This window comes from Heterocephalus glaber, unplaced genomic scaffold, assembly GCF_053883595.1.
Source record: "Heterocephalus glaber isolate CG9 unplaced genomic scaffold, H.glaber_assembly_v1.0 deba00001118, whole genome shotgun sequence".
In the NCBI taxonomy this organism is placed as follows: domain Eukaryota; kingdom Metazoa; phylum Chordata; class Mammalia; order Rodentia; family Bathyergidae; genus Heterocephalus; species Heterocephalus glaber.
The window spans coordinates 1,930,709-1,955,823 of NW_028258196.1; the positions used below are offsets into that span (position 1 = coordinate 1,930,709).

General features: G+C 42.9%; 1 protein-coding gene across 6 annotated transcripts in view; it reads right to left on the bottom strand.

The window, feature by feature from the left end:
• The window catches only part of Ccdc198 (coiled-coil domain containing 198), a 29,754-nt gene extending 24,167 nt beyond the window's left edge, over positions 1-5,587 (bottom strand). For 2 of the 6 annotated variants that reach the window (XM_021249224.2, XM_004871090.4), the window contains exons 1-2: positions 5,148-5,582; positions 1,488-1,570 (exon numbers count right to left, since the gene is read on the bottom strand). In XM_021249224.2, coding sequence (XP_021104883.1) covers positions 1,488-1,570; positions 5,148-5,370 — 306 coding nt within the window. In that variant the 5' untranslated portion in view covers positions 5,371-5,582. Of the gene's footprint in view, positions 1-1,487; positions 1,571-5,147 lie in introns of all 6 variants that reach the window. The other 4 variants (XM_021249222.2, XM_004871092.3, XM_004871093.4 and 1 more) reach the window with 3 other exon arrangements.
• Between the last annotated feature and the right edge of the window lie 19,528 nt (positions 5,588-25,115).

Sequence of the window (25,115 nt, forward strand, 5' to 3'; positions counted from 1 at the left end):
TTGGACTCCAATAATTTACTTGTCTTGATTCTTCATTTTTAAGGTGGTGGGTTGTAGGGTCAGGGTTAGACTCTAAAATGTCAAAATTCTCTTTTTGAGTTTGGTGGGTTCTGGGAGGACTCAAAACCTAATGCTAGCTTATTTAGGGTTGATAGATACTAAAGTAATTTGTGAACTAGAGTACTACCCAAATACTTTTCATGAGTTGTACGTAGTCGAACGTAGTTTGAGTTAATCGGCTGAGAGCCTTGGCAGAGATGTGTATTAAATATACTCTTTAGAAAGGAAGCACTTGATTTAGGAATAAAAGTAGTCTTAGAGCTGTTTAGTTTAGCCAGAGATATGCTCAACAAATTTCAAATTACATATAAATTTATTATATTTATACTTTATTCTTTGAACTAAACAATTGTTTTGGGGTTTCTAATATTTTGGGAAAAGTTGCTCTTTTGAAACTGAAGGATAAAATCACTTCAAGCAATAATTTTGGGTTTTTTGAGAAGACAAGTAAACAAAATCCAGCTGAAACAGAAATAATTCTCAACAAATGAGTTCCAGTGTCCCTGGGAGTGGCCTAGGCATTTGGATGACTGTGTGTCCGCGTGGAGGGGGGACTTAGCTGAAATTTCCTATTTCAAATGTCAGTGATAGATCCTGCTTGCAAGAGAGCCCCAAACCATCCTTTCAGTGGATATTGATTTTTCAGGGACCCACTATGACCTTTTCCTTTCTAGGGTGAGAGACTTAGAATTTATAGCTCTCTAAAGGGAATCCATTCAATGTTCACCGAGGTGATGCATTGAAAGCTCTTGTTTTGTTGTCCTGGAGTCCAATGTTCCTAATTTCAACAACAGTTTAACACCTAGGATGACAAAAGATTAGAGGCAGAAAATGTGTAGAGGTCACTTATGCTGATGACTTTAAACCGTACATGGTGGGGGGGCATGCCTGTCATCCCAGCACTTAGGAGGCCGCGGCCATGAGTTCAAGGCCAGCCCAGGCTAGCCAGCCTGAATTACATAGCAATAAAATAAAATAAAATAAAATAAACGTAAACTTTGAAGACCTTGTTGATCTTTAGCTTCTGTGTGGCTTTGGAAAGTTACTTCATTCCCTGAATGACATGTCTAAAACAAAGGCAAGATTTTTTTCTCAAAAGGAACTAAGAGGATTAAATAAATGACATAAATCAAGTTACCTAGTGATTTTCCCACAGTCACCTAACTAACCAGTGGTGGATTCAGGTCCCTTGGGCACCCCACACCTCTAGCCTTATTACTATACTTGCTACTTTTTGTGGATTTTAAAAGTGAAATAATTACTAAAGGAAATCCTCAGTATTGTGGTCTTCACAAATGGCAACTCTCTCTTTCACAACATTCTCGATAATAGCTTATCCAATATTCCTCTTTTATGACTGCAGTTAAAAAGGGATGTTACCATTAAATCCAAAAAATTCCTTATGAAGTTTTTAAAATTCATCTTACTTGAAGTCTTTGTGGTGGATGCCTTTTAATAATACTTGTTTCTCCAGGTTCCAGTGGGATGTCAAAATACATGTCCCTGGGTGCTAGAAGGATAGGAGGAGAAACAAGAATAAATCATTAAAAATAATTTATCATTAAATTAGGCAATTAGGCTGATCACTAGCTGATCATTAGACTTTGTTAACCCAATTCTGTGCCTTTTTGATTATATATGTCTACCCTATTGATTGAATGTGGAGATGAGATCCAAAAGTAGGGTCCCTACATGATGCAAATGTTAGTCTAATTTCTGCTTTCCTCTTTTCCTGCTCAGTTATTATTTAGAAGAAGATAGGCCAAATTAACAATGCATTCACTACAAATGTTATCCAAACATAGAAGTTGGCCTGGGGAATAGAAACTTAATGATTTATATTAATTCCATGGAATCTCCTCCCCCAAAATATAGGAAATGAGGAAAAATAGTTTTCTTTTTTTTTGCACTGAGGATCTAACTCTGGACCTTGGGCTTTCAAGGCAGGTGCCAGAACCACTGCGCTAAATCCCCGGCCAGGAAAAATAGTTTTAAGAAGTAAAAACAAACTATATCTTTTCAGAGGAAAGAGAAAATAGGTGGATACATGACTAGATGGAGAGAAATGTGATACAGATATGGAGCCTGAGTACAAAGTAGGAACACACAATGCTTAGCATCGTATGATGACAATGAAATAATCCCCCTAACTAGGGGAATTCCCCCAAGTTACCACTATAATACAACATGGAAGGTATTATAGTGATAGATGAGGAATATGTGAATAAATACTTATTACAATAAAAGACACATTTCCATTCATCCTCTTTGAAATACTCTCCCTTGCGTCAAACACACTTATGCCATTGTTCTTGCCACTTTCTGAAGCAGATCTGTAAGTTCTCCTTTGTGAGTGCCTTTATGAGATGTAATAAAAAAAATATTGTGAGTGCTGACTCCCAGGGCCATCCAACAGAAAGGCAGACTCATAAAAACATGGTGTGTCCTCATCCACCATGTATATCGGATCTGCGACCATGAGACTTCTGGCTCTTCCCCAAAGTTAGAATGACCACAAAAGATAAATGTTGCGAGTGGATTCGGAACATCAAGGCAGCCACAGTAGTGCAACTAAAGACACTCAGAAAAGAGGACTTCCAGAGCTGCTTCAGGAAGTGTCAAGAATGATGCGATCAGTGCATTTGAAGTGAGAGGGAGGATTTTGAGGGGGGTTAATGGCAATGTGTTTTTTACTGTAACAATATTTTTGACTTAAACATTCACTGTAGTTTTTGATCACATCTGGTATCAGTATTTCCTGATAAAGGAAGCCAGTCCCTGATAGGAAACAAGGAGACACAACAGATCCATTGTGAACTTTGTGTTAGCTCAATTGTCCTGGGTTCATGGAAGTTTTACTATGACCAAACTGCTCAGATGAAGTCCCAGTGCTTCCCTTTTAGAGATCCGGGTGCACCTTGATTTCTAGATTGTTCTCTGGACTCTCCTACATTCCCATTTTGCATTTTAAATGGGAAAATTCCTGTGTAACTGTGAGCCTCTGTCTTGAGACATTAAATGACCACTTTAAGGGCTTTGTGCTCTCTAACTTTTAGGGGGATAGAAACTGTCCTCTTGTCCATCAAATGATGCCACCACATTGAGTAGGATGGAAACAACAAAATATTGGGTTTAACAATGTAAAAATTTTGGCAAAGTTTTCCAGAGGAAGTCTGACTGCTTTTTTTTTCTTTTTTTTTTTTGAGACAGGGTCTCACTATGTAGTTCAGGCTGCCTCTAAACTCACTATGTAGTCCAGGCTGGGCTTGAACTCACTGCAATCCTGCTGCCTCAGCCTCCCAAGTACTGGGATTACAGGCATGCGCCTGGCTGCTTCTTATTTTTACATTATGATGTGAGTGACATCATCCAATTATTCAGTTATGTTCTCCCAAGACAGCACCGGCTTTGTCGGACAGTTGTTTTCATCTCTACTTTTAGGTGAAGAAAATTGACAAAGCATGTTGCCCAGGGTGATGTGATTTGTAATCTGGTGGACCTGGGGTTAAGTACCTTAAAAGTAGTATTCCGAATGTTAGGGAAAACGAACGTAGGTGAGTGAGATCCATGGGACAGAACAGGTTTTGATTTGGGGTTAATACCTGAGAGTGACCACACTGGCAAGCACACCAGAGTGGCCCCTCTTACAGGCTGATGGGGTTTCTAGGGGCTTTGTAGGAGGGGTGGTGGCTACCTGGATCAGGATTGCTGTGTAACTTGTGGCTGCCAGGCTGCTGTGCCCACTGAGCTTCTCTGCTAGGGTTCCTGTCTCCGAGGCTGTAACTTGAGGCCAGCCAGTGGGGGTGGCAGTGCTGCCTTCCTCATCTTTGCCTCTTAATGAGAGCCACAAATCTTGTGGGTTAAACTAGTCGGGACCTAGCTACACTGGCAGCTGTCTAATTCCACCACAGAATGCTTACCATTCCCTTATTACTTATGAGTGTGATTCTGACTTTTCAAAAATAATTTTCCACATGGGATTCGAAAGCACTAAAAACAGCTCTCACCATCCAGTCACCAAAATCTTAAAACTCTGGATAGGGATTTGGATAAAAAAAGATCCAGTGAGGGCCAGGGATTTAACTCAGTGATTCCGCCGCCTGACCCAAAAAAGGATCCAGCAAAACAAAAAGGAAAATTTCCACTCAGGTGTTTAAGTAGCTAGCAAACATAAAAAAATGGGCTGCAGAGTTGACAATTCTACAGAAAATAGCCATGAGGATCATTCTGGGCAAGATCACCAAAAGAGGATGCAGGGCCTTAGGACCAAGTCATCCGACAAAGAGGACTTATTTGTGCTCTTGTTCCAGAATCTGCAAACAGGATACAATTATACGTATGCATTATATACATGCATTTCTCTTCCCTAGCTGAAATGCCTGCTTAATTATCACTGTGATCATTATAAAACATTTTAAATATCTTATAAAATATTCTAGGATGATTTATTCCTCAATTTTTTTTTTTGTACCGGGGATCGAACTCGGGTCCTTGCTCTTGCACAGCAGGTGGTGAAACCACTGAGCTAAATCCCCCGCCTCTAGGATGATTTATAACCACTTCATCTAAGAGGTCCCAATCAGAATGGGAAAAAATTCTTAGTCCTCCAGGTGAAGGGGAGGGGTGACTCATCCACTCATCTGTACTGCAAAAAATCAATTCTATTTGGGGTGGTTTAAAAAAATCATCTTAAAGTGCTGCTTTCAAAGCCACAAAGCCTCATGCATTGAACTGTACTGGAGATAACAATTTAAATAAAGAATCTAGCAGAAACATGATTGCTATCATTTTTTACATCAGTATTTATATAATTTTAGTAGTCTGGTAAAACTAGGTATAAACATTGGCAACACTATAGTCTAAACTGCAACAAAGTGATTTTTCCTTCTCATTTCGAATGGTGAAAACAGTTCATACACTCATTGTAATATACCAGAATACTTTCAACTGGCAGGCATTCAACCCCCCCGAAAGCAATTCCCTTACATCTCAATAGATTAGAGACATTCTGGGCTTATGGAGACAGGTAAATCTAGTAGCTCTCCTTGGTCAAGGTACACATGTGTCATGCTGGGTTTTATGCTTACCTGCCGAATACCTTCCATACCAGTTTTCTCGAAGAGGAGGTAGCTGCCCTTCCAAAGCCCTATTCTGGTCCTGCAGTCTTGTGAATAAATACAAATTATTTTCTTCCAGGTTCTGATGAACTGCAAAGTTCAGAGGGCCAGCCGAGGGAGTCTCTGCTTCTTTGCTTTGGAAAGGTGCCACTTTAGTCACCCCAGGGTGAGCCTTGGCGTAGCTCAGACCCATGTCCTGGGAAGGATGTCCAAAGGAAAACTATGATGGAGGCAGTTCTGGGGCCTTTCATGCAGCTTGTTTTAATTAAGGAATTCCAGAAGTTACCCCAGCTTTGCAAAGATGTCCCTGCCTTCATGACATCTTTCTGGCTCTTTCACCACACACTAACTAGTCTGGCTACTTCCTGGGAGGCCAGTTTCCCTGGAGACTTCCCTTCGAACTCCTACTTTGCCATTCCAGACCCAAAGAATTCAGTTAAACATTGACTTGGTTACAATACTTTCTGAAAAACTCAGCAGTAGGAACAGAAACCACTACCGATCATTAAACAAATACCTAACTCAGGGAAGGCTGTTAACAGAAATGTAGACCAGAGGTTTAGGGAAGTCTTAAATTTGACCCTTTCATGGCAGATACCTTTGTAAGAATGAAAAGCTGAGCACACCAAAGCCATGTTTGGAAACAGGGGATGCATGCTAATTATGGAGGCCCTAAGTAATCTTTAACTTTAAGGAGGGAATAGGTCCTCCAAACAGAAGCGGAAATGGTGGAGTTGCTGAAGCTGTGTTTCATTTTTTTGTCTGGGACTTGAATTGGCCTTGCAGGGCACGAATACCCTGCAGGAGGTGGGAGGCAAGAGGATTTTTTTTTTTTTCCCTTGGAGATGAAGGAATACACTTGAATAGTCCAAATATAAATTGTCTTCAAGGATAGCCAATAGACTATGTCTTTAAAAAGTAGGGGGGAAAAAAGATGGGAAGGATATGGGCCAAAATGTTGAGCAGTGATTTTTGACTCATGGGATTATGGGTGATTTTTGTTTTATTCTTTATACTTAGAAACAGGACTTGGTATGAAGTTCTAATTATTCATGACCATAGATTGCATGTGTTCATCATAACTCCATAGAGAAATTTAAAAATGAATATTTCTTAGCCTCGTGTGGTGGCACACACCTGTGATCCTAGCACTCTGGGAGGCTGAGGCATGAGGACAGAAAGTTCACCCCAGCCTGGGCAATTTAATGACTCAGTGAGATTTGTGTAAAAAAAAATAATAATAAAAATGGCTGGAGACTCAGCTTAGTGTGAAGGCACTGGATTCAATCCCTACTACTGAATTTTTTTTTTTCTCATTTTGGCAAAATATTTATTAAGGGCTAAAATGATGTCTGGAAAGTCTTGAAAGCCAGTGAGAAGGATTTGGCTAGGATTTTTTGCTTTATTATTTAATTTTGAGAGGCTGTATCATTGAGGAATCTGGTTAGTTGAGGGGACTGATTGAAGACATGAAAATGCATGAAAATGAAAATGTTTATTTCTTTTCATTTCTAGCCACTTCCAAGCTGTGTGCCATCCTCAGCTTATTCAGTTTATGGATCTGTATAATGGGCTTAATAATAATAATACTTCGCAAAGAATGAATCGTTCGGTTCAGTTTCCAGCTATTTGAGTAACACTGCTGTGCAGGAACTCCAGTCAGCCTTACCTGGGGTTCTGTTCTTCCTGGAAGCAGTGCTGCATGGCTACCTGTTCGTAAGATAGTCCTTGTCAGAATCCACTAAAATAGACATATTCCTGTCTAAAAGAGTTTCCATCTAGGTACAGAAAAGACCCAGGAGCATCAAGGAAGATAAGTTAATTGAGTCTATTTAACTGAAACAAACAACAGTGCTTAAGAAATACCTTTTAAAAAATCATATGTTGAAAGGATTTTATTAAAATCTTGGTGAAATTTTAAACTTTTATTAAGTGAAAAATGAGAATTTAATCTTACGTATAGTTACATTATAAAATATAATTTCTTAACCACTAAAATTGGAACATATTAAACAGCTCTCCACTACCAAAACCTTAGCACTTCCCAAATTATCCATGATACTTTATCCATAAACTCCCCAGTCCAAATGTCTATGACTATATATTAGTGCACGTGAAGCTGATAAAGTATGGTGTCATCTGTAATGGAATTCATGAGTATGAAATGAAAATATACATTTATAAATCTCCTTACATGAAGCTCATAAAAGATGAACTAAATTTTTCTAACTGTAAAGATAGTATCCAGAGTGAAATTTATTATGACAAAAGGCAAAGTAAAGAGAAGGTGGTGGGACCCCAGAGATGAGCAGGAGCAGGAGCAAATCCCTCCCTCTTTCTTGCCTCCCTCCTCCCTCCCTTCTTTCTTCTTTCCTTCCTACCACACTGGAGATTGAACCCACGACCTGCACAGTGAATTACATCTCCAGCTTTTTAAAAAATTTGAGACAGGGTCTCCCTAAGTTGCCTAGGCTGGGGTTGAACTTGCAATCCTTCTGCCTCAGCCTCCTGAGTAGCTAGGATTACTGTCAGGCTTCATTATGCCACCTAGGGCCACCATTTCTGCACTTGCAGAATCAAAACTCCCAACCTGTGGCATCTCCACAAGAAGTGTAGATGGCCTTGCACCAGCTGGTGCCTTTTTTGCCAGGTGAAGGAAGTGCTCTCCTTCAGAACAGAATGAGCCCAGCTTTAGGGAAAAGCTGCAAAAGCCACATTGTGCAGCTGGAGCTCTCGGCCTTGTTTTGGACATGTTGGCAGGATATAATGCCTACGTTCCTCGTGTGCATACATACACAGCACACTCTAACTTGTTTTTACATCCCCTTCCCTTCTCTCCCTCCCTCCAAACTAGCCCTAGGGCAAAACCTGTTAAGCAATCTCCTTTAGTGGATTTAAATTCTATAGAAACTCAATACAAACTCGTAATGAGGTGTGGATTTTCCTGCTCTCTAATAAGAGCAAGTTTTATATTGGAATGACAAAAGATAAGATCAAGGCTTTTAAGTATAAGTTTGGTATCAGAGAGAGAGGGGAAGGAGAGGGAGAGAGAGGTAGGAGAGGGAGAGAGAGAGGAGGGGGGAGGGAGAGAGAGAGGGAGAGAGGGAGAGAGGGAGAGAGGGAGAGAGAGAGAGGGAGAGAGAGAAGAGAGAGAGGGAGGGAGAGAAGAGAGAGAAGGAGGGAGAGAGAGAGAGGGAGAGAGACAGAGAGAGGGAGGGAGAGAGAGAGGGAGAGGGAGAGATTTCAATCCATCTGTGGCTGGATGGCTGGATAGTGTAGCCAGAGACAGCAAGAGGAGAGGGGCTTTCCTAGTGTCTGCTGGAGAGACACTACGGGCCTCTGTCACAAGGCTGTGACCTGCCAGCATCTGCCACACTCTCCCGGCGGCCCCACAGCATGGCAAGGACGCTGCTGGAGGTAAGGAATACATATGTGGAGAGTGAGGAAAGAAAGATTAATTTGCAGGTAGCTCACCAGCTACTATGTGAATCAAAGAGAAAACACTTGCTCGGTAGCAGTAAATTCTAAGCAGCGACATATAGAAACCCACTCCGCTGCTCAGTGGCAAGATAAACAACCTAATATTGGACACATGAGATTCACTTACTTTCTTTCTTGGCTAATCATATGTGGATGTTTTCTACAGTTACCTCTCAGTACCTGCAGGGCATTATTTCCTGGACCAACCCTGTGGATGCTCAAGTCCCTCATATAAAATGGCACAGAATTTGCATATAATCTAATGTATGTACTTTAAATCAAGAGTCCCCCACCTGAGACTGTGGAGCCTACCTCTTTGGACATTTTCTTCCTAATTATCAATTATTCATTTTAATACTTTTTAAAACTTAACAAAATCCTCCTCCCCCCCCCCGCCCCGTCTCTCCACCCATATGTATTTTTCTCCTAAAGCAAAAAGCCTGCTCCTATTGATACCTACTAAAAACCAAATCTTTTGCTTCTTCTTTCTGAGAAATTTTGACTGTGCACCCAGAGGTGGAGATGTGAGCTTCTAGCTTCTGAGGCTGCATCAGACTGGGATGGAGATGACCATCATGCATTAGATGTCTCCAAGTTCAGGGTGGGCTGAGGTGGTTGGAGTGAAGCTTCTGCAGTCAGTGTTAGTGCCTGCGCTCCAGAAATCTGGATTGTTAGCCATGAGTTTTAAAACATTGCCTCTGGGGCTGGTCTGAGTTAGGAGTCCACCCTGTTCTCAGAAAATCTCTACTTTGATTATTAAAAAATCATATTGATATAAAATTTAAAGCACAACAGTAAGAGACAAAACCCCCAAATCCTCTTTCTCTTCATTTCCTCTTTTTTTTTTTCTTGGTTTCTCATCAAATGCAATGCCAAACAATACCAAGATAACCCTCGCTGCCAGCCCTCTACTGGGCAGTGGGATTCTTTGCCCAGGTGGCAGAGGGCCCCAGGTCTGGCTCTGGTCACTCAACAGTACAGTGAGAACAGAAGATCAGAAGATACTCTGCTTCCTGTGGGGGAGCTTCTTCAGGCACAGCTGAGTGACCACTCTGACCTATTTGTTTCTCTTTTCCATTATGTGCTCATGAGACACAATGCTAACTCTGTGATCTCCTTGGGCCTTTGATTTTTTTTTTTGGTACTGGGGATCGAACTCTGGACTTTGTGCTTGTGAGGCAGGCAGTGGATCCACTGAGCTAAATCCCCAGCCCTGCATATAATTTTTTTAATAGAAGCAAAAAGCAGATCTGATGATTGCTGGAAAAAAGGATAGAAGCAAAAGATTTGCTGATCTTCAGCCTGATTCTTTGTTGGAACCTGGAGCCTGGCAAAGCACACAGGTCTCCAAGTATCTAGTATTAGAACTGGAAAATAATAGAACAGTCTGTGCTTGTGTCTAGATGTGCCCCCAAAGCCTCTTGTGGTCATAGGTAGGGCTTGATCAGAGGTGGCTGGATCTAGACTATGTGAGTGTGGTATTGATTCGTGGTGCAATGCTAGACTCAAGGGAAGTAGGATTAAGGATGTGAGTGCTGCCCACCCTAAGTAGCCCGGATAATACAGAAGGGTTAGAAAGAGCTGATAGATAGACTGATTGCCTGCTTCAGTGTCTTCTACCCACCATGAACTGTTGCTCTTCTGCCATGTGCCTCTCTGTCTGGGAGCCAGATGATTATGGACTGAAACTGTGAGCTAAATAAACCTTTCCTCCTTTAACTTTCGGTGTCAGGTATTTTGTCTGAGCAATTAGAGAAAAGTAAGTAAGAGAGTCTGCTTATTCTATCTGCTTCTCATGAGAAGGAGAAAGTTTACATGGAAGTGTCAGGGGGTCTCAGGTTCTACTGTAGAGATTGTCTCCCCCAGGGACCTTCTGCTGGAACACCAGCTCAGACTTTTACTGGTTCTGAAGTAGCCCAGGTACAGTGCACAGAACCTTGCCTACCTTTGACCTGCTGCCTGTTGTAGCTATCTGGCTTGTTCTGGGTCCACTCAGTGTGTTCTCAGGCATGGCTGCTCACGGGCAAGGCCAAGAGCTTAGATTCCCTGGTCTTCCATGGCTTTTTTCCAGGGCTTCCTTGGTCATCTCCTGGAAGGCAAGTCCCTGGACTTTCTGGCAACTGGTTGCTCTCTCAGACCATTGTCTCTTTAGATGTTTCCTGCTATTACTGGCATGGGCTCCTCTATAGGACCTGATATTTGGATTTCAGGCACTTCCAGGCAGAAAGCAGCAATTCATCTCTAGCTGATTGTTTGCAGCCAAGGTTAATGCTTAGGCTTTGGGTGCCTGAGGTCTCCGTGGGTAGGCCCACCTTCCTCTCCAGTTGCTCCCAGGGAGAAGCAAGGTAAAGAGGCTGCTGGTGATGTGACACTAGCCACTGCCCACTGTGCCCAGCACTACACCTGGGGCTTCTGTGGTGAGGTGAGGGGGACGCAGTGCTACTGTCCTGACTGGATTCAGAATCCAGCACTAAGGGTGGAAGGCAGAGGGTGAGGTGACTCGGATGTCAGTTAGATACTAATAGGTACAATTAGCTGTGCTCAACGAGTACAGCACAGCTTCCCACTGCTCTTCATGAACAATCCAAGCTCATTTCTGTGCTGTTTTGGTTTGGGTTCCCTCAAAAGCTTTCAGGGCAGGTGGTTTACTTGAGAGTCTTCCTAGGAAACAGGGCGGGTAGGTGGAGAGATGGCTCAGGGGAACAGGGAAAACGGCAATAATCGCTAATCTGATGATCTGATGTGTTCTTGTGTGAGTAGAACTTGATCCTGCTGTGGAATTTCAGCAAATTGCAGGGAATCCACACCTCAGAGATATCGTTCCCACGGTGGGGGGGGGGATGGTAATCTGTCCCCAACTCCTGTTAGCCACGAGGGGAGAAGTGTGAGGGTGGAGAGCAGGAGAAGCACTGCCCTGGCACTTCCAGGGGGCCAGGTTGGGTGGCTGAGGGCAGCGTGGGTCCTGCATGGAGAAAGCCCTGAGGCAGAAAGGCCCAGGAGACAGGCTGGCCCCACAGCCCCTGCTCCACGGGCTCTTACATATTTCCTGGGCCCCTGCTTCCTCCTGACCTCAGGAAGAGGGCGGATGAGCGGGCGGGGAATTTATCTCTGGGGTGAGGGTGTTCCCCAAGGATGGTGTTGCGGTCTAGATAGTACTCTAAGGCCTCTTGGGCTCAGAGGTGCGACTTTTGGAAGGTGGTTGGGTGGGTCACTGGGGGTGTGACCCAGAAGACTTTCTCTCCCTCCCCTGCTCCTCCCTTCTCTCTCAGCGTCCTGGGCTCCATGATGTGAGCAGCTCCCTTCTACCATGCCATTTCTGTGTTTAAGGCTACTGAACATGGACTGAAACGTCTAAAATCATGAGCCAAAATAAACCCCTCCTTTAAGTTGTGAGTATCGAGTATTTTGTCCCAGTGAGGAAGAAAGTGGGTAAAGCAGGTTTTCATACCACCAAGTGGGGTTACTGCTATAACTGGCTCTGGCCATGTGGCTCAGAAGCCTTTGCAACTGGTTCCTCCTGTCAGAAGCTGTTTCTCCAGGCCCCTGACAGTCCGTAAGCTGGGGCTGGGCCCGAGGCTTCTCAGGTGCGGGTTCAGTCATCCGCTCAAAGGCTCTGGCCCGCACTGCTCATGCTGTGGCCTCCTGTGAGCAGGCTGCGTGGGGAGGGGTCACTGGATTCAGGGGGACACTGATCCCTCACTGGGAGGCCACCCTGTTCCCGTGGGACTGGGGAGTAAGCCACAGAGTGAGGAAGCCTCTGCTCCACCTGTGGTGCCGCGGGGCCCTCCCAGCATCAGTGCTGGCGATCAGATGGGGCCGCCAGGGTGCTGAGCCTGAACCAAGAGGGGCTCAGACCGCAGGCGGCCTTGCTCTTGGTCTCAGTCTCCTTCTTCTTCCTTTTCTTTCTTCTCCTTCTCCTCAGTACTGGAGATTGAGCCCGGGGCCTTGGCGTCGAGCTACATCCCCAGCACTTTCTAAAATTTTGAGACAGGACCTTGCTGAGTTTCTAAGCTGCCCAGGCTGGCCTTGAACTTGCAGCCCTTCCACCTCAGCCTCCCACAGTGCGGGAATCACACCCAATTTTTGCCTTCTTTTATAAAGAAATGAAGTGGCAGCTGGACATGCCTGTTTCCCTAGGATAGGCAGGCAGAGGCCTCATAACCTTGTCTTTGGGGCTGACAAAAAGATAACAGCAAGACAATTGCAGGCTACAGAGACTGGGCAACTAGGAGGGCATGACAGGAGGTGACAGCACAGGACAGGACCCCCACCCCCACCCTGCCCCGGCCCTGCACTTGCCCAGATTCATTTCCATGATGCTGGGCTTCTCTCTGTCTCTCACGCCAGTCTCCGCAGGTTGTGAACTGTCACCTTCCACTTCCAACTGTGGGAAATGGGCTATTATGCATCCTGGCCTGGCTGACCCCTAAATAGGCCCTAAAGCACCTAGGATTTCTGCGACTTTACCATACTCCATTCTCATTTTCCCTTCGCATGCACTGGGGGCTGCTTGACAAACTCAGGTGTGTCCTGGGGTCTGGGGCTGTAGGGGGACAGCCCAGGGCTAAGCCACTGCAGCTTCCCCCATGGGGGCCCTGGCAAAGGCTCCCCAGGCTGTACCTGTAATGTCTCCTGCACCATCACTGTGCTTCCTGACATCGGACATCTGGGAATGGCCCCTCCGCTCCACAGAGCAAGACGCAACAGTAAAAACAATCACTGTGGCTTTCCCCACTGTGCAAGCACAGGAGTCTGGAGCACAGGAAGGCACAGCCATCCACCAAGAAGGGACTGTTCCTATCCCTTTCCTCCCACCCAGATCTCACCAGGTCAGCCCAGGCACATGTCTGTAAGAGAAAAAGAAATCACCCAGACTTTCGGTCAAACAATGACATTATTTTGTTTCTGGAAGGCAGAACAAGTTCTACACAAGAGAGGACATTTTAAGGAAAGATTTTAGGGTGACAGGAGAATGCAATGTAAATGGTGGAGAAATGGTCTTGTGGTGAGTAGCAGGAAGATGTGGGGAAATTGCTTTTGAGTTTGGGAGGACACAGCTCTAGAAAGGAAGGTCATGATGTCAGGTGCAGGGCAGGGGAGGGGTCAGCAGGAAGAAACAGTGGACTCAGATGTGTGCAGTCACAAGACAGGAGTACAGCATAATAGCATTGAGGAGAAAAGTCATCCTTGTTTTGGGAGACTGTATGGGTGTTATTTCTTTTCAAATGGTTTTTTAAAAAAACCTTTAATCTAAAAGGGGCCAAACTCCTTCAGAATACATCCCTGTTTAAAAACTAGCTTTTACCTTTATGGATAGCCACACTTAAATGTTTCTTATCTGCTGTTGATTATTGATAACACATAACATACAAGGAGCTTCAACTGTGCACTAAGCACTCCATAGAACTTTTAAAATACACACTTTTATTTGATTCCTACAACTAGGTTATAACAGCAGGTCTGCCTCATTTTAACCACGAGGAAATAGGGCTAAAAGGGCCTGAGGGCCATCAGGTCACCTGGCCAGAGTAACACAGCAGGCACTCTGTAGGATTTGAATCCGGCAGTCTGGCTGTCTGGAGGCCCAGCTCAACCTTGTGTAGCAAATTATAAATTCTTGAAGTTAAAGATCATCCGGTCTCTCCTCTTCAGTCTGTCTCTCATGCCCTCCCTCTACACAATGCAGAACCTTTCTATCCAAGGCTCTTTGAAGTATTTATTAGAAGAATGGATATCTAATTCTTCCCCTCTCTTCTGCCCCAGGCTCTGGGGAAAGAACTCTGGGCTTCTAATTAGAGCTAAATCTTCAGAATAACATAGAGAAAAAAAATCCTTCAATTCTCATTAAGCTCCTAATGAGTTTTATTGTAGGGATAAACGAAGAGAGGAGTAATGACCATTTTAGATCTCACAGCTGTCGATTTGCAGTTGTCTTTATCATCACGTACTCTGTGAAGTCTCCAGTGAAGACTTCTGAGTCTTTTCCTTTGAAGAAAATCTCTCTGGGAACAGCAGCTGCTTTTAAGGAGCCCTGCTGCACACTGGGGAGCTGCCCAGTGAGGAACATTGCCTGGGCCCTTTCCAGAGAGCAGAAGAGCATCTCCCTCTCCGTGCAGGCTCTGCACTTTCCTGACCCCCAGAAGGTCACTGCAGCCTTACTTCCATCTTTGGCTCTGCTGCTGAGGCTGCTAGGTATTTCTGCACAGCGGAGACCTCCTCACTTGGATGGGGAAGGATGCTACAGGACCTCTCAGCCATTCAGCAGAGCTCCTCACTGCTGCTATCCAGCTAGGTGGACCAGTCTACTGGAAAGTTAGAAGGCCTGGAGCCATTGTGTCTTTTGAACACCCAAGGTGAGCTGCATTACAACAGGTGCATGAGTCAATAGAGGGAAACATCTCCACTTGACCAGAAAGACTTCTCATCCCATCTTGTTAAGCAATACTTGACTTAGCCCAATTCCAGTAGAAAGAAGGAGCTCAGAACATGTCTTGGATGGGGTTTGACCTTTGGGGAATGAAGTCTCTCCTTGCCCTTGGGAAGTTCTTGTTTTGAGTCATTTGGGGCCTGATTCCTCTGCTGAGACAGTGGTTGTTTCTTTTTGGTCATTTTTCCATTTTCACCATAGAAGCTGCAAACAAGGTAGCCAGTATAGCAAGGTGTAAATAAAGAGACCCGGGCACCAGAAAGCTGCACTCTAGTGCTAGCTCTTTCTTGAACTAGATCTCTTGCCACATACACAGCAGTATATCATTGTAAGCATTATGTGACCTGAATTAGCAGGCTGAGTGACTAAGGGCTCGGGCTCAGGAGCCAGCTGGCTGCTTTGAATCCAGGTTGCATTACTTTCTTCTTTTTTTCCCCCTTAGATTCTTTTATTGGTACATTTTAGGTATACAATACATTTACATTCATCATTGGGTGCTTGTACCTGTACATGATATATCTTGGTTCTTATTTTTTTCCCCATTCCCTGTGCTCCCTTCCCTATTTACAAAGACTTTGTTTCCATTTTTTCCTTTTCTCATAATATTTCCTTTCCCTTCTTTCCTTTCCCCTGCCCCTCCCACTTCCCCTACCCCTTTGGACCTTTCTTTCTATTTCACATTATCTATTATACCTTTTAGTCCTTATTTACACTTTCAGTTTCTCAAACCAGAGAAACTATTCAGTATTTACACATGTGTATACTATTTATTTCACTTAAGAGCATGGCCTCAATGTGCATCCATTTAGCTATCAATGTCTCTAATTTCTCATTTTTTATGGCTGAGTAGTACTCCATTGTATAAAAAAACCCCACATCTTCTTTTTCCAGTTTCCAGTTGATGGGCACTTGGGCTGTTTCCAAGCTTTAGCTATTACAAACTGTGCCACTATAAACATGGGTGCACATATATCGCTGTGGTAAGATTCTTTAAATTCTTTGGGGAAAATACCCAGCAGGGGAATAGCTGGGTCAAATGGGACTTCCAGTCCTAGTTCTTTGAGGTATCTCCATACTGACTTCCACAGTGGTTGTACCAGTCTACACTCCCACCAACAATGGAGAAGGGTTCCTTTTTCCCCACAGCCCCGCCAGCATTTGCTATTAGTTGATTTCATGATAGCAGCCATTCTTTCTGGGGTGAGGTGGAATCTCAGGATTGTTTTCATTTGCGTCTCTCGAATGACCAGCGATGTTGAACATTTTTTCATATGTTTATTTGCTGCTTTTACTTCTTTGTCTGAGAAATGTCTGTTCATTTCAGATGCCCATTTTTGAATTGGGTCTTTAATTTTGGAGGGTCTGATTTTTTTAAGTTTGTTGTATATTTTAGATAGTAGTTATTTGTCTGAGGTACTGCTGCTAAAAATTTTTTCCCTGGTTGCATTACTTACTAGCTGTGTAACTTAGGTCTTGCTTGGGATATAAAACAGGTGGTACTAATAGCTTCACCTATGAGCATTAGATGAGTTACTATGTGCGAAGCACAAAAGTGATTGGCATGGTGGATGCTACTATGTGCATTAATAATAGCAGTAACTATGGAAAGAGCCTCACAACTCTTTGAAGCGGGCGGGTTTTCCACCTGTTTCAAGGCTAGGAAAGAGGAATTCAAAACAGTTTGTAAGCTACTAAGAGAGGGAGTCCGGATTCAAAACCACGATCTTACCCAGAACACCTCCCCAGGTTCACTTTCCTCAGCTGTAAGAAAGGAGGACAGAGGGGCTCTGAGCTCTTTCAAACCCTAAGATTCTACAAACCCACTGCCCTCGATCCTGTCCTCTCCATAAAACCTGCAATGATTCTCTCTTCAAAGGGTTCTCCCTTCCAAACTCAAGTTCAGATAGACCCAGCACGCCCTTGTCTAAAAACCCATCCTTCTACCCTTTGGTCTATGCTGGCTTCATGTTCCTCTGCTGTCTGAAAGGCAGACAGAGGTGACAGGCTCTGAGGTGCAGACATTGCTCGACTCATCTCCCAGCAGCCCCTCCCTCCCTCCCTCCCCAGGGCTACGTGCTTTCCTGAAGGCCAGGATGGCTCGCCTCCTCTCTCGGTCAGTTGCCTTTCCTTCGTTCTTCTCTGGCTCAGTGTCTTTGCAGAATGTGAAATGTCAAAAGGTAACGGTCCATTTCGTTCTGCCAGATTTTTCCCCTCTACAGTTGTATGTTAACCAAGTCTCTTTCTCTATCGCTCTTGTTTTCCCCAAAAACATACAAACAATTTCACAGTTTATAATATTGTGCCACTTCCCCTCCTGCTCCACCAACGTTATGTATTGGAGCTCTTCCCATGTCTGCCTGTGCTGCCTGTGCATAATTTCAGCATGGATACATATGTATAATTATTGTCCTCTGGGCAGATATTAAGATTGTTTTGAATTTTTTACTTCAAACAGTGCCACAACAAATATGCCTGAATACATTTCTTGTGCATAGATATATTTTTCTAGCATAAGTACCAGGGTAGAATTTCTGTGTTATAGAGTATTAAATTCTGATATACTAGTTTTCTTTACTTTAGCTGTCACCTTTTAGCTCACCCTAGCTAAAAGCTAGGATTCGGGCCTGCTCTGGGAAGGGACAGCTATAAGAGATCCTATTGCAGTTGCAGATTCACGAGAAGCTAATTTTGCTGCCACCCCACCTCTGAGCATGGGAACTCATCTGTGGGAGCTCCTGCTTTTGTTCTCTTCCTTTCCTGTGTCAATGATTTTCTGAATGTCTGGATCTCTGAACTTTGTACCTGTACCTCTGAGACACCCACCATCCTCTGATGGGAGTCTCCACCAATCACTGCTGAGCCCATGGACCTCGATGGACTCACCAGTTCTTGGGCCAGCTCTGACCTTGACTTGCAGGGTTCTCAGCCTATCTGTCCTTTTTACTTATGCTATCGGCCTGATACCGTATGTCCCATTAGGGTTCATATTCCCCATGTCCTGCTATGAGATTAAAATCCTAAAATGACCCTTTTTGGGCATCCTGCCATCTTCTGAAGTTCTGTCTGGACTTTACCACTTCCCAGCCTGTTGGCTGCCCAAGCTCACGCACTGCTTATTGGTTTTGACATAGTCACACAATACTGATTATTTTTCATTTCTAACCTTATCTCTGCCTCCCTTCCCCCAGTTTAAAAAAGAACATCTTTCTTGCTCCTATCTCTATTCTTTAAGGCTGGATTTTGACCCTGCTATTCTTTGTAAGCACTCAGCTCTGCAATACTTACCTGCTCTTACCTAATACACTCAAACACAGTTTATTTCCAAGTCTACATATCCAGGCTTCTTCCCTCTCTGTGCTCCATGAACACATTTCCAGTCGTCTCCTGACATTCCACGTGGCTGCTTCCGATCACTTCATTTTCAATATGTCTAAACCCACGGAGCCATCTGCTGCCACCCCACTCCACCTGCTCCCTCTCCACTTTTCCCTGTCTCTGTAAGCAACACCACATTCTCCTAATCACCTAGACTGTAAATCTTGAAATTATATCTGATTTCCTTCTTTCTTCACTTTCTCTACACAATCTATCACTAAATCCTGCTGACTTTTTCCCCTCTAAAAATAACATTGTGGGTGACTTCTGGTTGAAAAAGGAATTTCATGCATGCCTTTGTCTCTGCTTCCTTCATCACTGAGGTGGCAGTAAAAGTATTTTTTAAAAGCAAAAATTTATGCTAAAAAGGGAAAGGAGAAAGCCACAAGGTGGAAAGTGGATGCACGGACAATAGCTGATTTAGCAAACCTGGAAAAATTACACTTCAGGGCAAGAACACAGAGACCCTAGGAGCAGCTCAATTCTCATCGCTGAACAACTCAGTGGCCAAGAAATTAGAGCCACTGTGGAACATTAAGAAGTGGGGTGTCACTTCCTGACGTCAGCTCCATTGGATTACAAAACTCCTAGCAGGAGCATGCTCCTGGGCATGCTTGGGTGGGTCCTGGAAGCGTGGCCTTGGTCACCACAGTGCATACAGTCCCTTACCCCTTCCTCCCTGGAGCTGCTCCCTCACTCTGCTTTCTAGCAGCCATGAACTAAGCAGCTTTGATCCACTACACCTGTCCACCATGATGTTTCTGCCTTGGAGCCAGCCAACCATGGACTAAATCCTCCCAAACTGTGAGCTAAATTAAATATTTCCTCCTTTAAGTTTTGGGTGTCGGGTATTGTGTCTCAGCAACAGGAAAACTAACTAATACAGGGGTAAGGGGCTAACAAGAAAGATAATGTGAATGTCTTTTTGAGGTAGGGAGAACCCTAGTTGCTCTTCCCTTATGTTCCCACTCCAGACAAAGATTAGAAGTTCGTTCTCTAGAATAGTGGATTTCTGTCCAGGAACAACTATAACTATTACAGGTGGTGTTCAAAATACGGGTGACTGGTGAAAAGCCTGTGTTCTGAGTGCTGAGGCCTTGGTTGCCTGGCCCTGCCAACTCTCAGGCCTCAAACTTCTCTAAGGCAGGAAATCAAGAGGGTCTGTCTGGGTGCTCAGCCAGCTTAGGAGAAAAGTCCTAGGGACCCTGACACCAGAGGCTGCCTAGTGACAGGACCTGACTGTGTCACATCCCAGGAAACCCCTCAGGTCCTGCCCATGCCACCTGCCTTTTGAAAGCTTGAAACAGAAACTTACTGTCTCACAGTTCTGGAGATTTAATGGCTGTTATGGTTTAGATCTAAAACGTCCCCCACAGTCTCATGTGTTCAGAAGTAACAGAGCACGGGGGCTCTCGCTTGGTCAGTGGTGAATCCACTGTGAGCGCATAGTTTGTCCGTGTGATTGGGAGGAGGTGGGGCAGGAGTGAAGTCTGGTGGAAGGCGTGGGTCATGGCAGTGTGGTCCTGGGGACTCTGTCTTGTCCCTGGCCCCTTCTCTTGGGCTGTTTCCTTTCCTTTCTGCTTCCTGGATGCCATGAGGTGAGTGTTTGCTCTGCCACACCCTTCTGCTGTGATGGTTCTGCTTCACCACAGATGTAAAAGGAATGGGGCCAGCTGACCATGGACTGAGACCTCTGAAATTATGAGCCAAAATAAATCTTGCCTCTCTTAGTCTCAACTATTTGGTGACAGTGATATAGTCTTTTTTTTTTGGTACCAGGGATCAAACTCAGGTCCTTGCACTTGCAAGGCAAGTGAGGGAACAACTGAGATAAAATCCCCTGCCCTGGTGATTAAAAGTGATTAAAAGCCGACTAACACAATGTCTAAAATCAAGATGTCATCATGGTAACTTTCTCTTAAATCTCTTTTTAAAAATCTACGTTATGAATAAACAGAGAAAGATCACCAGACTTTTCAGGAAAGCCATCAGTGTGAAAGACAGAAACTAGAACACAAAAATAATTAAAATAAACAGAGACTACGCAGGAATAATAAAACTGGAACAATACCTCAGCCTTCTATTATTATTCTCAAGATCCATGTGAATATTTTATATCATGAAATAAGAATAGAAGTGCTAGATTAGAAAAACAAATGCAAATGTTCAGAGAGCAAAAAAGAGCTTTTGGAAATTAAAGACATGAGAAAAAAATTTAAAACCCAGCAGAAATTTTAGAAAATAAATTTCTAAAAGAAAAAAAAAAGAAAAACTAAGGTGGAAAATAGAGAAATACCAGAGATCAGGAGCAGCAAAAACAGAAGGGAGGTTATTATTACAGAAATAATTTGTGAAAATTATGCAGGACACGGGTGGCCCAACTGACGGGGTCCACTAAAGTCAGAGCACCAAGTGTGGTCACCACGTTGCAAAGCAAATGGGACACAGGGAATATTCCAGACTCTTCCAAAAAAAAAGCCTGTTTCAAAGAACAAGAATCAGGGTAGCATCAAACTTTGGTACAGAGTAGTTGGAAGCTAAGAGATAATGGAACAATGCCATAAATTTTTAAAAGAATGTGGTTTCCCACCTAGTATTTTATACTTAATCAAACTAGCACAATTTAGTCTTTTAGATTATGCCTTTTCAGGCATGCCACGTCTCATAAACTTTACCTCAAATGTACTTTTAAAAATAAAGATAATGGTGGATATGGCCTACTAACACAAGAGGGCAAATGAAGAGAGGGGAAAAACTCGAACCTAGAACCTAGGCAAGCAAGGGTGATCCAACAAACGGCACAGACAAAAGTGCTGTGTACAGTGGCACATGCCTATAATCCTAGCACTGCTGGGAGGCTGAGACGGGAGGATCAAAAGATTGAGGCCAGACTGGGGGTGGAGGGTGAATTAGGGTAAAGGTGAAAGGAAAACTCAAGATAAAAGTTGTGCCCCATACATGAAGCAGCCAGTCCAAACTGGAGCAAATCTGAAGGCTTTAAGGAGAGAGATCTTCAAGATGAAATTAATAGCTACTTTTATCCTTCTCCCTATTTCCTTCCCTATCCTTCTTGTATTATAACATGAGTCCTCTTAAATTGTTTTGCCATGAAATATTTTCCTTCATTTATTTAAAAATACTACTTGATCACTGTAACAAATACAGCTCATATTAGTCAAGTATTTGCTAAGTATTAAACACCCTTAAGTGCATTTTATATTTTGTCTCAATCCTCATCCTGGCCCTGTAAGAATTTTGTGATCTCCATTCAGAAGAGAGATTAAGGCACAAAGAGGTTAAGTAATTGACACATATGAGAAGTGGTAGAGTTGGCATTTGAGCCAAGTCCGTCTCTGGAGCCCATGATCTTCACCACAATATTATGTATTAAAGGATAAGTTAAATTCTCTGCATTGCTTCAAATTCCCGAGGTGCTCCCTGACAGCACTTTAGTGGGCATCTGGTCACATTTTTTTCAAGTTCATATGAATATATGAACATATGTGTGTGTGTATATATATATATATATATATATTTTCCAGATTCCATTTCTTCTTAAAATATAGAATGATAATATGTGTTTTCATTTTATTTCAAATAACACTGAGTATACATTTTGTGCTTGACACTATAATTAGATATTGGAATGAAAAAAGTCATAAAGTCTGTCTACAAGTGGCTCCTACATTAGTAAATTGAATATCCTGGCCTTTTGGGAGTTATCATCATAAACACTATTTTTCAAAGAATTAGAGTACAATAAATACATTCAGTGGTAAGTTATACTAAACACAAGTTTTTCTTGGATTCAGGAACCACTTTACACTCTTTAAATGCCTTTGCCTTTTTGTACGAAGATCAGCTATCCTTGAATAATACAACAAAAATTGCATGATTTGAATTTTCAGCTGTTTGGAGTCCAGGGAGGTAGAATGCATTTATTCTGCTCTGTGCTGACCTTCTCTTAAATGCTGCTCTCCTTCATGCTGTGCCAATTGAATGCCAACATTTACCTGGTCGCAGGCCATATACTATGGAAAAAGAATTTTAAAGTCTGGATAATGTTGTCTAGGTTGTTTTTGTGTGTACCTTTTGGGCTAGTGCCAACCTTTATGGTCTATTTAGCAGAAATTTTGTCTCATCACTTCACTATTGTATGAATAAAATGGCAATAACTCAAAACTAAAGCCTATTCGGTCAAGGATAAATGGTTGGCTCAAGGTGATGCTAGTTTGCTGAGTGTAGTAAGGAGAAAGTAGAATGTTCTTGCAACTTATTTGTCTTAAGCTTGAACTGTTGCTGTTTTCCAGGATTTTGAACGTTGTCTTTGTGAAATTACTTGTCTTGTGATTAGCTAATATCCTTCAGAACTGACTACACTTTCTCATTTGCCGTCTTTATCCTGCATAGGTTTCCTGGGTTTTGAATTTCGTCTAGTAACAGAACAAGCATTATTGATGTCAGGCTGATGAGAGAGTAAGATAGATCTGGTCTTTTATCTCTGTAAAATGCATATTGTGTCGCAGGCAGATGGCTGCAGTTGCTGGTGTAAGGTCAGGGAATGAATCAAGTCCTTCAAACCAGAGTTGAACTACAATGACTTTAGAGGGACTGGTGTTCCCGGGCTTGTTTACTGGCTAGCATTGCATTCCAGGGGCTGCTGCTGGACTGCTGTGATTGCAATCCCCAGATGGTTTGCGTAGGGAATTGTCTGAGCAGGCTGGGATTACAGCAATTTTTTCTGTTATTTTTTTTCCTGTTGACGTTATTGAAGTATACTTTACGAACAACAAAGCACATAAAGTTTAAGTGTACATGCACTTCAACAGGTTTAGACAGATAAATATCAATGTGCAGACTATTTCTTTCCCCTCCAAAGAGCTCCTTGTGTTCCCTCTTTATTGTTCTCCCCACCGCACATGTGCTTAGCCTCAGAGCACCCCTGGACGCTGTACTTTTGTTGCTGTTGGTCAGACTTGTTAATCCTAGCGTTTCACATAAGCCGAATCATACAGTGCACGCTCTGTTGTCTGTCTGTCTTCTATGGCTCAGGATAATGTCTTTGAGATTCATCTACGTATGTTTATGCAGCTTTTGCCTTTTTGGTGTGAAGTCATATTCCACTGTAGGAATAGATAAAAATTTGCTCATCCATTCACCTTTTGATGGGGTTGTTTTGGCCTGCTGTAGTCCTTGGCTGTTATGACCAGAGCTACTGTGAACATTTGAGTTCTAGTTTTTGTGTGGAAAACACATCTAATTTCCCTTGGGTAAATGCCTAAAAGCAGAATTGCTGAGTCATATGGTGAATGTATGTTTAACTTTTTAAGAAGCTATCAACTGATTTTTCGACGTTGTACCATTTTACAGTCCCACCAACCATATATGAGAATTCTACTTGCTCTGACATCCTTACCAATATTTGCTATTTTTAGTTTCTAAAATTTTAGTCATTTGAATGGGTGTATAGTGGTATCTGATTGTAATTTTAATTTTAATTTATTTGCTTATTTTACATCTTTGGTGAAGTATCTGTTGCCCATTAAGATGTTTTGGTTATCTTATTCTTATGTTCTGAATGTTCTTTATGTATTCTGGATAAAAGTCCTTTGTCAAAAATATACTTTGCAAACAATTTCTCCTCATCTATGCTTGCCTTCCCATTTTCTTAGAAGTATCTTTTGAAAAGAACAGTTCTTAAATACACATGATGTTTAATCTTTCAAATTTATGCTTTTGGTATTCTGAAAAATCTTTGCCTATTCTATTTTAAGTATTTCTTTTGTTAAAATGAATTATTCACAGATGATATAACTATGTACTTAGAAAGAACAAAACAATTTAATAATTATGAGAGCTAAGGAGAAAATTAAATAAGGAAACTATAATGAGATTCAGATCTCAACTTTCTTGTACACATATTGGTCCAAGATTATGCAGAATGGCTTTCATATTCAAAACAGATAGTTGAAGAGTATGTGATGAAGGGAATATTTACATCAGGCAGGTAGGGGCCAACTTTCCAACAGCAGGAAGCCAATACTAACTGTGGGCCTGAAGGATCAAAGGGGCAATGCAATTTGTAGAACTCAAGATCAATGGTTGTAGGTGAGGTTCATCCAACAGGAGGTATGGTCTTTGGCAGAGGAATATGGCTGGCCCACGGTCCATCAGGGAGAGAGTCAGGTGATAACTACCTCAGCCTCTCTTCCCATCCTTTGAATCTTCTTTCTTCTTTGCCTCCTAGTAGCTACACTCAACTGGAAGCAGATAGCAGGAAAGCTCAGCAAATGCTACGCATGAAGAGCTCCCCCTCCTCAGAGCTGACCATTGATTCACTGGCATAAGGAACCCAAACTGATTAGGGGAAAACCTCAAATCCCAATGTAATAGGACACTAACTGTGTTTACTGGTGTAACTATTTCTCATTTGGGCAGGATGTCTTACAGAATCACCAAGCTCAAAGTTGCTATATGAATATAAGGAGCAAAAATTCCTTGTGTGGATTATTAAATCCGAAGGTAAGCATAGCTACATCCCATTTCCACTTCCTGCTTTCCAAACACAATCATTCTAGTTAGGAGCAGATGTCAATGTATGTTGAAGGCACTCCACCTGCAGAATTTCACTCTGCAGAAATTTCAGTTCTGTAGCT